At 37.6% G+C, this 13,008-nt stretch overlaps 1 protein-coding gene across 2 annotated transcripts in view; it reads left to right on the top strand.

Annotated features, from left to right (window-relative positions):
• The first annotated feature begins 11,384 nt into the window (after positions 1 to 11,384).
• The window catches only part of LOC132127411 (mitogen-activated protein kinase kinase kinase 1-like), a 51,710-nt gene continuing 50,086 nt past the window's right edge, over positions 11,385 to 13,008 (top strand). For both annotated transcript variants that reach the window (XM_059539266.1, XM_059539265.1), the window contains exon 1: positions 11,385 to 11,819. In XM_059539266.1, the coding sequence (XP_059395249.1) occupies positions 11,401 to 11,819 (419 nt within the window). In that variant the 5' untranslated portion in view covers positions 11,385 to 11,400. The remainder of the gene's footprint in view (positions 11,820 to 13,008) is intronic.

The raw sequence follows: 13,008 nt of genomic DNA, 5'->3' as shown, positions 1-13,008 counted from the left end.
GGTTTGTTTGAACTCAGAGGGAGTGTCAGAAACATTAAAAAAGTTAACAGCTTAAGTCATTTGTTGATTAATGCGTACTGGAGACGCGAACCGTTTAAAACGATTCAGTTCGATTTGGTGAACTGAATGATTCGTTCGCGAACCGGATATCCAGCTGCTTTGATTTGAACTCTCTCTCACAACAGACACAATGATGAATAAAGTCGTCGATTTCTTGCTAATTTTGGACCAAAATGTATTTTCGATGCTTCAAAATATTCTAACTGACCCTCTGATGTCACATCAGACTAAATCTAAAATATCTTAAACTGTGTTCAGAAGATGAACGGAGGTCTTACGGGTTTGGAACGACATGAGGGTAAGTTATTCATGACATAAATTTGCTATCTGGGTGAACTAACCCTTTAAGTACATCTGGTTATATAATATAATAATTACTTCATTTATGGTAAATCATTTTTTTATGTCATTCACAATAAACTTGAATTTATGCATTTGTACTGATGAAGATGCAGTTTAGTACATTTAAAATAAATATAACATTGTGTAAATATGAAAAACACACTACAGTTCTTTTTATGTGTGATTTAGTATTTACTCAGCATATCAAAATAAGAGTACTTCTTTAAAGCATGACAAACAATTAATAAAGCATAATCATTTCCATAATAATATTTTTATATGTCATTATTTACATTTTAAAGCAAAACTTTACAAAAGTGCGTAAAAAAGCGTTTTAAGAAACATTCATGAAAGTGCTTTCCTAAGTGTTTTTAGTTTTTTTAATATTATATATTCTCTGTAAATACTGTTTGTTTGTTTTTTTAATACACATTTAAGTCTGCTACAAGTGCACATTAGCCACAACTCTTTTCATAAGTGGCATCTTAGAGTACACCACTCAGAAGAACTTCAAAATGAATTCGTTTTCTATACATTTTATGCAAATGTTGCATTCAATCAGCTCTGATACAGTCTCTCAGATGTGAAACAGAACATGAGAGTTGAGCAGGGAAGGAATGTTCCAGTGCTTTTCATCTGAGCTTGTTTTTTCAGAAATGACTCTGATATTCCCTCTCTAAGTGAAACAGCAGTGCCAGCACCACTGGGGCGTTCTTGGATGCGCTTCACAAAAAAGCTTCCAAAGTGTCTGCCAAGTGGAGAGGGCTGAGCTCCTGATCAGGAAGTGTGTGGAGGGACACATCCTCCTCTCATTAATACATCCCTCCACACCCCTCTCTTATCTGCTCATCCATAAGTCAAGCAAACGTGAAATCTAAGGATGTACAATAAGCTTTAATCTTTGATCTTTCCTCTCTAACACTGTTTGACACTGTTCATCACGACAGATGTGAACAGAAACTCTTGATGTAGAACAGATTATCACTTTAAAAATATATAAAATGCAGGTAAATAGGTTCCTGAAATAAATAAAGATGCAATATCTAAAATGAGCATCCAAAGCATCCAAGTGCGCTCACATTTATTGTTGTGTTGGTGAATTTTCGTTTGCAACGTTCTAGTCAGTCGAATGTCTAAAGTGGAGCATCAAAATAAAGCGTTAGCAGATGTTTAGCATGACTGCTAGTTGACATGTAAGTTACTTACAGTTATTAAAAATGAATGGAGTTACTGAATATCTGGCTAAACCCAACTTCTGACCTTGGTGAACGAATCAAGATAGAGCCCCTGTTTTCTTTGTGTTTCCTTCACCCCCTCTCCCCTCCATCAGCCCGCTTCACCTGGCTCTTTGTTCCCTTTTCAGTTGAGCCGAGCTTTTCATTGACAAGCCGAGCTTCTTTTGTGTGGTTGTTAGATACAAACTCCACTTGCTTGAAGACCTGCTAAAGCGCTTGTGTGAATAGACTGATAATAAGCAGATTCTAGACATCTGTGTGTTGTCACATGCAAAAACCGACCGTATGAAAAGTGCTGCATTGTTGGGTTTTTGGATCTTCTGTCGCAGTGTTTCTGAATCACTGTCCATGGCAACATTGCAGGCCTCCCGAGATGTTTCTGTTAGTCCAGTTCACACTGTAATATTGAACTTTTTTTCTTATCCTAAGAACATACGTACATTGAGCTCCCCTCAATTTGTCTACTGCTACTGATTAATGCAAACAGCATGGCATCACACAACCATATCAAATGTTCAAATGCCTTTGATTCAAAAGTAAATCCTCCCTCTTATATACTTAAAAATAACTGTCCTTCCTATTTTAAAGAAGACATTATAGGCCTACATTCCAGAAAGGCAGTAACAGCAAACATATCAACATGCCTCTAAACACACAAATGTAATAACTTTGCAATTTTAAAGGGGTAGTGCACCAAACAAAATATCTTTTTTTTTTCTGTATCAGTGGTTCCAGGAGCAGAAGTGGACACACTTTACTGAGCTGCATGTCAACAAGTGACTCATTTCTGTCTATTTCTATTTCCTCTAAGAAACTGGAGGTCTTCAGTAAGCCTCCTGAGCCAGAGAAGTTTCCTCAGGGTGGATCTCAGCCCTCAGACGTTTGTGGTGTGCTTGCTGTAGTTCAATAGCAGCACCCTCAGGCCAATGAAAGGGTCATTATCTCACAAATGCGGCTGTACCCTCAACCTGTGGTATTCTCCCTCAAGACAAAGAAGAAACTGATGTCTGCTCGTTTTACATGACCTGACCTGAAGCTGACACATTTTGTGATTTGTGCAGCAGAGAAAGAAAGGCAAGAGAGGGAGCAGAGAGCGCTGGCTGGGTGTGGAGGAGAAAGAAAGGAAAAGACAAGACAAAAGGAGGCTTTGAAAGGGCCCTTTTCCCCTGCAGTAAACTTTGCCAACCTCTCGATGATTTGCAGTCAACAGAGTACAAAGGCTGCTTAGGGCAGCACAAAATCCTGCAATGAATGTCAGATTTCAAGAGCGGTCATATCGGCACAGGAAAGGATGGATGAATGCTTTTCTATTAATCATTGCCCACATACTGTAATGTATGATGAATTTAATAATGACCAGAGACGAAGAGTCCTGAGACACCCCATGCATTGGCAGAAATATTCTTGGAAATGTATATTTTCCTTTCCAAATATGGATCTTGAATAATAAATCAAATATATTTCACTTATTCACTTGTCATATATTATATTTTCAGTTTTCATTTCTGTTGCAGGTCCATTTATAAATACAATTATAAATGAAAATAGTGTTTAAAACACACATATACATCTGGGATATATCTCAAATTAGTTTTAAATCTAACCAAACGCTGTCCTGAATCGGACCAAAAAGTGGAACCTTGTGTGAAAAAGTAGCATGCTTTAAATTACAATTAAAAAAGATGATTTTACTGAATTATTATGGGGAAAACATGCTTTAAAAGAATACACTTAAGTGTGAACTGAACGTAATATTTTCAAGCTTTAGTTAGTAAACACTTAAAATACTTCTTTATAGCAAGACAACAGATTATAAAAACAATGACTTTAAACTCTGAATTTAACATTATTAAAATGTGCGCTTACAGTACGTTTTTTAAGGAATATGAAAGTGTACTTAAATAGCCTTTTATTACATTAATATTTAATCTGCAAGTACGGTGTGCTTTTTTTCATTTACTTTTAAGATGTGCACATTCAGTACAATTGAGCACATTTATTTTTTTAGAGGGCTTGCCTTTATTTGAGTTTTGCTCACAGAAGGAATTGCTTCTGCTGCTTGCCACAAAGTTGCTTGCAACATTTTCCCACATGTGAAAATATAAGCTTGCAGGAAATGTTCCATAGTTATAGCACTGTAGTCTTTTATTCTCAGTGTAGAGCTTTCAAGAATAAGCATACATGGTGAGATATCTGGTGACAATATAAGCGTTCATGTACACCATTGCTCCTGATCCTTGAGTACACTAACCCGTGATTGGCGCTGTTGCTGTTCCAAGCTGTAACTTTTAGTTTCATTTGTCATTCTTGACCTGCAGCTTTGAGAAACACCGCTGAGTCTACTTAGTTTATTAAATCAGGACAGCCTCTCTCATCTGAAAATATGAACCTCTTCCTCTCTCTCACACACAGAGTTTTGTAAGTTTTTCTCTCATAGTGTGGTTCTGCTGCAGAGGCTTTTTTCACAGCTGAACAAATAAAAGCTGTTATGTGCGCCTGTGAGAACGCTGCATTTTCCAGTTATTCATCAACATCCCATAAAAGCCAGCACAGGTGTTATCTTAGCAACAGAAGGACAGACTAGTTTGCCTAAGCAGAGAGAAGAGTTTGAGCACATATCTTGACACAGCAATAATTCAGCAAGTGATATATCTCTGAATGAATAGGTGATAACAGCCATCTAAAGGTCGTCTGACCTCTCCTGTCACCCAAGATTATGATAAGGTTGAGCATTAAAAACTTCAGACAAAAAGAGTCACAGTGTTTGCACTTCTCAGGAAATTCCTTAGAATGTCTTACTTAGTTGTCTCTGCATATTAAAGAAATAGTTCACCCAAAAAAAACATTTGTTGAACATTTGCTCAGGCCATTTAAGATTAGCATGAGTTTGTTTCTTCATCAGATTTTGGAGAAATGTAGCATTGCATTAGTGTCTCATCAGTGGATGCTCTGCAGTGAATGGGTGCCGTCAGAATGAGAGTCCAAACAGCTGATAAACACATCACAATAATCCACAAGTTACCCACAACACTCCAGCGCATCAGTTAATGTCTTGTTAAGGAAACAAAGCCATCATTAAGACGTTTTAACTTTAAACCATCATGTGTGACCAAAATATGAGTCCATAATCCTTAATCACACTTCCTCCAGTGAAAAAGTCCATCTCCCGTTGTCTCTCACATCAAAATCAATTCACATATTTGTTTAGAGCTGTTTTGGTTTGTAAACGGTGCTTGATCTGTGCAGATTTCTCTCCTGATTCATGACTTTTCCACTGCAGAAAGCAATATTATGAATTATTGTCTCAGCGGTTTGTAGTTAAAAATACCTTAATGATGAATTTGTTTCTTACAAACACATAGCTTTCCAACTCTCCAGATGTTAACTGATGGACTGGAGTAGTGTGGATGACTTGTGGATTATTGTGATGTGTTTATCAGCTGTTTGGACTCTCATTCTGACGGCACCCATTCACTGCAGAGCATCCAATGATGAGCAAGTGTTAAATTGAATGCTAAATTTCTCAACATTTCTTATGATAAAGAAACAAAAAACCAACTCATACGTCTTGGATGGCTTGAGGGTGAGTATATTTTTAGCTAATTTTCATTTTTGGGTGAACTATTATTTTAAACTGGGATATATTAAAGTTATTAACATGACACATCATCTTTATCTGTCACTGTATCTGGTAACTCTTTCAGATCATGACATCAAATGAAGGAGTCAACAGATAGCTGTTAAGAAGCAGACTGTCTTTGTCAGGTTTCGTTCATGTGAGTTTTTCCACTTTGTGGCATTCCAAAGTTTTGACGTCTTTGCTAAGATGAAACAAAAAGGTCTTTAAATCCGAAACCTCAAACTTTAGTTTGCAGACTGACGCATGTTGTAACTTAACCTCCCAGGACAACAGTTTCAAAACCCTGAAGCAGCTGCTATTTCTGTATTCATCAAATCAATCAAGCAGATGCTTTCAGTCGACAGGCACAGCTGGAGCACCAGCCAACATCTGTAACCGCCGTGACCACCAGAATCACACTCTGGCATGTTTTGAGTGGCACGTTTTACATCAGCGTGCAAAATATCTTTTCATAGTAGGTGTTCAGGTTGCACTTCACAGAAAACATCAATCATCACAGCTTGTAAACAAAGCATACCTTGCACTGTGAGTCACTTTTCAGGGTCTGCCAAATAAATATACTTATGTACAGTAAACGTAACTGAATGAATATAGTCAAAGTGAACAGACTGCCACACAATAAATGTGCATGCACTAATACTGAAATTGTAACAGATGTTACTCCACATTGAATTGATGGCAAAAGTGCCTTTTTTAACCTGAGCAAATTAGTCACATGACTTCCTTAATATACAACTATGAATTTATCATAGATTATGTAACTAAAACTGGCATTTTTACACTTTGTAAAAGTGCGTTAAGAAATGTCATGAAAGTTTACTCATTACTTTCATTAATGTTATATTTTCTGCAAATACAAGTGTGTTGTTTTATATATTTGAACAAACGCAGTCTGGCTTGAGAAAAAGCTGAGTGGCTTCTAAACAAGATCAGTGCTGATCGAATAAACTGTATGGTCATGAGATCAGCGATATATCCTTTGAACAGAAAGTATCGCCTCCTGCTTTAGCATCTGCACTAGTTAGAAGAACTAAGATAAGAAAGCCTAGGAAATCCCAAGCACCAAGATAATATCAGAGTAATAGCTCCATTACAGTTGGCTCAGAAAACATTGTTGATGTCCATATGAGGAGATCAGCTTCCATGGGAAATGACAAAACTTGCAGTAATACGCGTCTCATTTGCTTTATCTTCTGATGGTAATATTTGTTGAGCCTGCCCACCGTTTCAGCCTGTTCATACACGTATCAGCAGAATTCCTTCAGCAGCAGCGCTCAACTCCACAAAAAATACTCCTTTTGTTGCATGCAACAATGATGTCATTGAAGACCTCTTTGGAATTAAAGCTTCCTGACATACATGGCCCTTGTTTCGGGATCAAATCTGTTTGGGCCAGTTGGATAAGATTAGTTGGGAGACTAATTGGCCGAAGCAAAAGAACACAGTCTGCGGGGTATGTCTGGATCTCCCCACCGCTGTGATTAAAGCCGATTAATTGTAGTTCCCACTCAAACCCAACCAGCCCTTGAGCTCTTCACTGATCCCCTTTCCATTTACTCAACATTTAGTGACACAATAAGACTGCTTCAGGTTTCCCAGAAAACTGAGGAATTATGACTCAATGAGCAGCTGAGGAGACAATAGGTTTGGTTTTAGAATCAGATCCTTTATTGATTTAATTACCTTTGTGACATTTCTTCTAAAATTATCATTATGTAAAAAATATCTCACATGCAGTGTGTTTTGGGGTTTTATGTGTAGAGTTTAAAGAGAAAGAGTCACAGTAGGAGAAATGGTAACTGTCAAGAGCTGTATGGCTGTGATGTGTGGCCACTGTATGTGCTGTAAAGCCTCACGTGCACTCGCTGCTTGTTTCGCTAACAGGACCCTGGAGGAGGAGGACGGAGACGAGGCTCTGTACCAGGCACTGCGCTTCAGAAAAAAACAGCTGGGAGTAGATGAAAACCAGCGCTTTGATATAAACCTTCCCTGCACTCCCATACGACACAGAATAGATTTTCAGATACAGTATTTCAAAGTATAACAATTGGCAAAAAACATTATGCTAATATATTTGCAATATGGATTCATTTACGATATGTTTTCAGCATGCTTAGTCATTTCAATTAATTCACTGTGATGCATTACACAGTCAAGCACTGAAAGTATGCACAAAAACAAGAAGAAGTATCAAGAACTTACTATTAAAGAATGAAGGCAAGAGATAAACACACACACACAGAGAGAGAGAGAGAGAGAGATGGGAGAGGGTTGATCCAGAGGGAGGTCAGTTCCCTCATATACTCTTCACTCATCTGTCATCATGGCCTTATATCCACGAGTAGTGAAACAGCGACTGCTCTTATTATTGAAAATACCAGAGTCTGTCCTCAGAAAGCTTTCTGACAAAAAAAACAACATGAAATTGTTTCCAATACAGTCCATCCTGCTCATGCAATATGGGGTTTCTTAACACGAAATTAAAATTGAACTCAACTTCCAACCAAAAACCAAATAAGTAAAACAATAAATATGAATAACAGTGCATGTGTGATACATTTCACATTTTTTAAAATATATACTGCACGGTTTTGACAGAAAGCAGAACGGAGGTCACCGCTCTACATTGGACCAAATAATTGCTTTAATCTAAATACAAGCTCTTTAATACAATGGTAATCTTCATAACCAGTTGAAAATATGCAGCTGCATTAGCTAAATATAGTACATTAGAGCTGTATGTATAGCAAGCGGGACATATTTTTTTTATTTGAGTGCAGAGAAATAAGACTGTTGTTGCATATACAGGTTTCGATCCAATCTAGAAACTTACAGTAAAAAGTCAAATGCTACTAAATGTTTTCGTAACTAAGAGATTTCTCCCAAAATCATTCAAGGCAATTGAATCTTTCAGATGTGCTGCTGTGAGGTCTGTGTCTTTAGAGGAATCCGAAAATAGATTTATTTGTGTCTGCACCTTCAAGCCTGCTTTTCCTGACAATGTTCAACTGACTGAAACCAGTAATATAAAAATGCTGAATCATAATAGGAGGAATCATATTAGAATCAAGATAATAAAGGTGTTATTATTTAAAGTCAAAGTCATGTTCGGTCATTTCACCCAATTACTTGACAGCACATTTAACCATATGTAATTATATTATATTAATATCTTACAAATGAAATATGAGAGCTTTTAATATTTCACTTTTTGAATCCCTCAGTTATGCCAGTTATTACAGACAGATACAATCCACCTATTTAACCTTCCAGTTCATCCAAATAAATAACGCAATCCTTCATGGACGTTCATCCCGATTCACATCACATCACTATTTTCCTTTCATTAGCATGAAACAATAATGTCTATCCACAAAGCTGTTTCCTGCCTTTGACCAAACTAGCCCCTGTTTCTCTGGAAAGCCACTGCTTTGTGCAATGGTGCTCTGTTTATGTGATATTCCACAGGAAGATTTCAAGTTCATGTTTTTTCTAACCCTCGTGTCGTGTGAAATTCACCCTTACATCAAATAACTGGAAGACACTCTGTGGCAGTACTGTAGGAGCGCTGATCGTAATAATTATAATAAAATGAATAGTTGCGGTCCTGACTTGAACTGAAGCAGATCTGAATGTGTTTGTCTAAACTGCAGCATGCCTGTCCTCAGATTCATCAGCAGAGAGGAGTCGGTCATATCACAGGAGGAAAAAGTTGTGACATTTTAATTGCAGAGTATACCATTAAAAATACAACAATAATAATAATGAACAATAAAAGATGCACTGACAGATGAATCATTCACAATAGATTATCATGCATTACGAAATTTTCCATGCATTAATGTATCCATTTTTAATGCAGACTTTATTAATACACACTGACACCAGTAAGCAAGTAAATCAGTGCCTAGTGCATTTTCCCCTCTGCAGTAGCTTTCAAATGTCATGTGCACTTCTGTTGGAAGTCCAGGAAGTCTTTCATCTTGTTTACTTTTGCTGCAATAGCTGGAAATTAAACATGATTTTCTCTAATCTCTCACTTGGCATTAAATAAGACTCAGCAAATTATGTTCAATGTAACCTTTAAGAACAGGGCCTAATACATTCTGTCAGTTTTCTCTGTTAATCAGTGCAAAGAATGCTCCTGAACTGAAATCTCTAAGGACTTTTAGGCCAATGCTTTTTTTTGTTGAACTGTTGTTTTATTCATTCCTCACCATGTTTGTCTTTCTCATTTTGTTGAACCCACACTTGGGATCAGTAGTGCTGACACTGCACACGTTGAGGCAGAAATACTTTGTGTCGTGGTCAACGTGAGCAGGAAATGCAGAAGCTACAGGAAGCCTGACTGGCTAAGAATAGCGCTTACTGGATGGAGTCAATCTACTTCAACAGGAAATTGCTTCCTCCATGCAGCAGCCCTCGCCCTAAACCGGTCCTCAACCAACAGGACTTCTGCTTTCAAACAACCCATTTTTGCTGATTGTGGGGATTTTCCGCTGCTTGCAGACAAAAAATACATGTACAATTAATGCACCATGATTTTTAAACCCAGAAAAAATGCATTTATCTTCCAAATATATGTGGTCTGTTCCATAAAGTGGAGTTACTATGTGTTTTTTCTTTTTTAAAAATGCTACATTAAGCATACTCTTGTGAAAAGAAGTGTTATCATATGTGATATAAGGTCACTTAGACTTTCCTGACTGCTTCTTAACACACTCACATATACAGTATTTTGTAATATTATCTATTTAAAAGTTTTACTTTGAAGTATGTTTTAAATGATAACATTTTAATAATCTCTTGTCATGATTTAAACTAAAGTACACTTTTGAGTGGTGTCAGGATTTTGTCTTGTGTAACTTTGACTCTGTTTCCAGAGGTTTTGTTGATGAATTATAAGTGGTTAAAGTGCTCTCTGATGAGAGATATGAGAGAAATAACATTTTAAGTGTAATCCAGTCAAATAATGAAATAAATGTTGTTGATTAAATCGGTTGAATACTCTTTCACATGACAGAACTAAAGCCAAGAACTTAGTGTACAGCACAGCAGTTTAACATCTCGGCCCATCAAAGTGATGATGTGTGGTGTTTGTAACATTAACTGCATGCGTAGCTTCTGTCCTGGGCCAGAACAATTAAGACTATACACCAGACAGCTAGAAGGAGGATTCATGAGGGATGGAAACCCCCTGAAAGGTCAGGTCTACCCTGAAAATTAATGCATTTGTGTCTAAATCCCAAGGTTTATATATATACACACACACACACATACACAAATTGTATTCTATTTTTCAGGATTTTTTTAGAGTGTACAAGTCATTGCAGCAGTGATGGGGCCAGAGCAGATTTAAGTGCCTGACATAGTTTTTGGATGTATACACTTCTTTGAAATTGTTTATTGAGCTCTGACTGTTGAAACAAACAAACAAACAAACCTAAATTTAACCTTAAGAACTTCAGAAGTTTGTGCAGAGCCTTAGATGATACACAAAGCATCTTTCCTCTTTCATGTGATGTCAGTTGGACACAATATCTTCTTCTTCTTCTTCTGATGTATACTGTAGGAATAAAAGTATCCTACAATTCTGAAGTAACCTACTGTACAAACTTCTCACTGCTCTTTGTAATTAGATGGGCCACTTTTGCTGATGTGTACTTGTGGGCAGTTCTGTTTTTAAAGCTTATACATGTCTCTGAATGATTGTATTCATGAGCACACATGAATGCTGTTATTATCTGTCAAATTTTCTTTTAAACTCAGTATTTCATGATTGCACAGACATGATTGCAATTTTTTTTTGCTCTTCGTTTTGATTTATTGCAATAAAATGTTCTGTCTTTGTCACTTAGTTAAAAAAGACAAAGAAATCAAATTTTTACAGTATGATTTCATAGTTTGCGATATAAATTTTAAAAGATCATGACCCCTTTAATTTCTTTGACATCGTGCACGCAGCAGGTAAGATGCCAAAGGAGTCCCTTCCCTTAGCTCCTCCCACCTTTTGCAGACGACTCCTCCTATCGATCCAGAAGCCCCTCCCTCTCATCCTCCCACGGATTCCCGCCACTCCCTCTCTCATTGAATCTATTAAGTGGCAAAAATTCACGACAGAAAATGGCGACGGCGGGGAGCCGGACGTTATCGTTAGGCGGATTATTAGACTCCAGTAGCGGCACAAACGTCGGGAACGGACTTCAGGGCAGTTCCAGTGGCTCCACACTTTCGAACAGCAGCGGAAAAGTCAAGAGAAATGCCGGGGAGAGTTCGCAGTGGAGGCGGAAGGTGAGGAGTGTGGATCTGGATAAATGCGAGAGCGGGACCGCAGCGCTGCACCTCCTCACGGTGTCCGGTCCCGGCTCGATCCAGACCGCCTTACTACAGCAGAGCCTCGCCGAGCCGCCGCTCGCAGAGAAAACCAGCGATAATCCGTGTAGGAGTGCTCAGGAATGGATGAGGAGCTCTTTAAAGAGCAGCGAGAGTCCAGGCGCTGAACATGGAGGGACTTCTGCGGATGTGAACGCGTCACACAACAGGTAAAAATAACTCCAAAACTCTTCTTCAAACGCGTTTCTGTCGTAAGATGCATTTGGAGAAACTTTACACATTAGCGATATAACCTTAGCTAAACTTCTCTCTGACAGAGCCTCTTGCTTTGTAACTTTTGTGTGTGAAAGATTTAAGGACGTGTTGCAAGTGTGAGAGAATGTAATACAATCTTACTGCAAGTGACAGTTATAATGCAGGAGATTCAAAATATCCTCCAACGGTTTTGCTGATCTGAAAGAAAGTGCAGGCTAAACTAGTTAAAGGTTTACAAATAAACCGACATCTCATTTAACGCTCACAACGTGGTATAAAAATATGTTTGAAAAAACTAACGTTAACTGACAAACAAACATCCGATTGTATATTTTTCCCCTTTATTTTTTTATATAAATATTTTTTTTATATCGCTGTCGTTAGTCGTCTCCTGTGAGATCTGTGACGTGTAGCACGAAACCAATTATAAGTATTATAGCCAACAATATATTGTATGGGTCAAAAATACTTTTTTCTTTCATGTCAAAAATCATTAGGATATTAAGTAAAGATCATGTTCCAAGAACATATTTTGTGGATTTCCTATCGTTAATTTACCAAAACATCATATTGATTAGTAATATGCATAGCTAAGAACTTCATTTGGACAACTTTAAAGATGATTTTCTCAATAATGAAGATTGTTTTTGCTCCCTCAGATTCCAGATTTTCAAATAGTTGTATCTCAGCCAAAATAAACATACATCAATAGAAAGCTTATTTATTATGCTTTTAGATTATATATATATATATATATATATATGAATCTCATTTAAAAATGGCCCTTTAAGATGGTTTTGTGGTTCAGGGTCACATGTGTGTTTCTAATGCTGCATGTGTCAGGTCATACTGGGGTGTGTTGTTGTAGCCGAGTCTCATGTTCAGCTCTGTGTTATGATGATGTGTGAATGTCATGAGCGTCTGCTGGTTGACTGGCAGATGGTTTCAGACGGAAGACTGCGAGCGCAGGATTTGCTGCAATGTGAGCTGCAGGCTTTGAGACTGTAAAGATAATGAGAGATGAATGGAAGCTGAAACCTTAAAAAAAAGTGTGCCTTTGTGAGCTTGGTTTTCAGGATAATACTTGAGAGTTACTAAAGTCTCCTCTGAGCACACACAATTCTTGCATGAGATAGTGCTGTC

Source organism: Carassius carassius, chromosome 45 (assembly GCF_963082965.1).
Source record: "Carassius carassius chromosome 45, fCarCar2.1, whole genome shotgun sequence".
Classification (NCBI taxonomy): Eukaryota; Metazoa; Chordata; class Actinopteri; order Cypriniformes; family Cyprinidae; genus Carassius; species Carassius carassius.
Note: the sequence above shows the minus strand (reverse complement) of the source record. Positions and strands in the feature narration are given on the sequence as shown.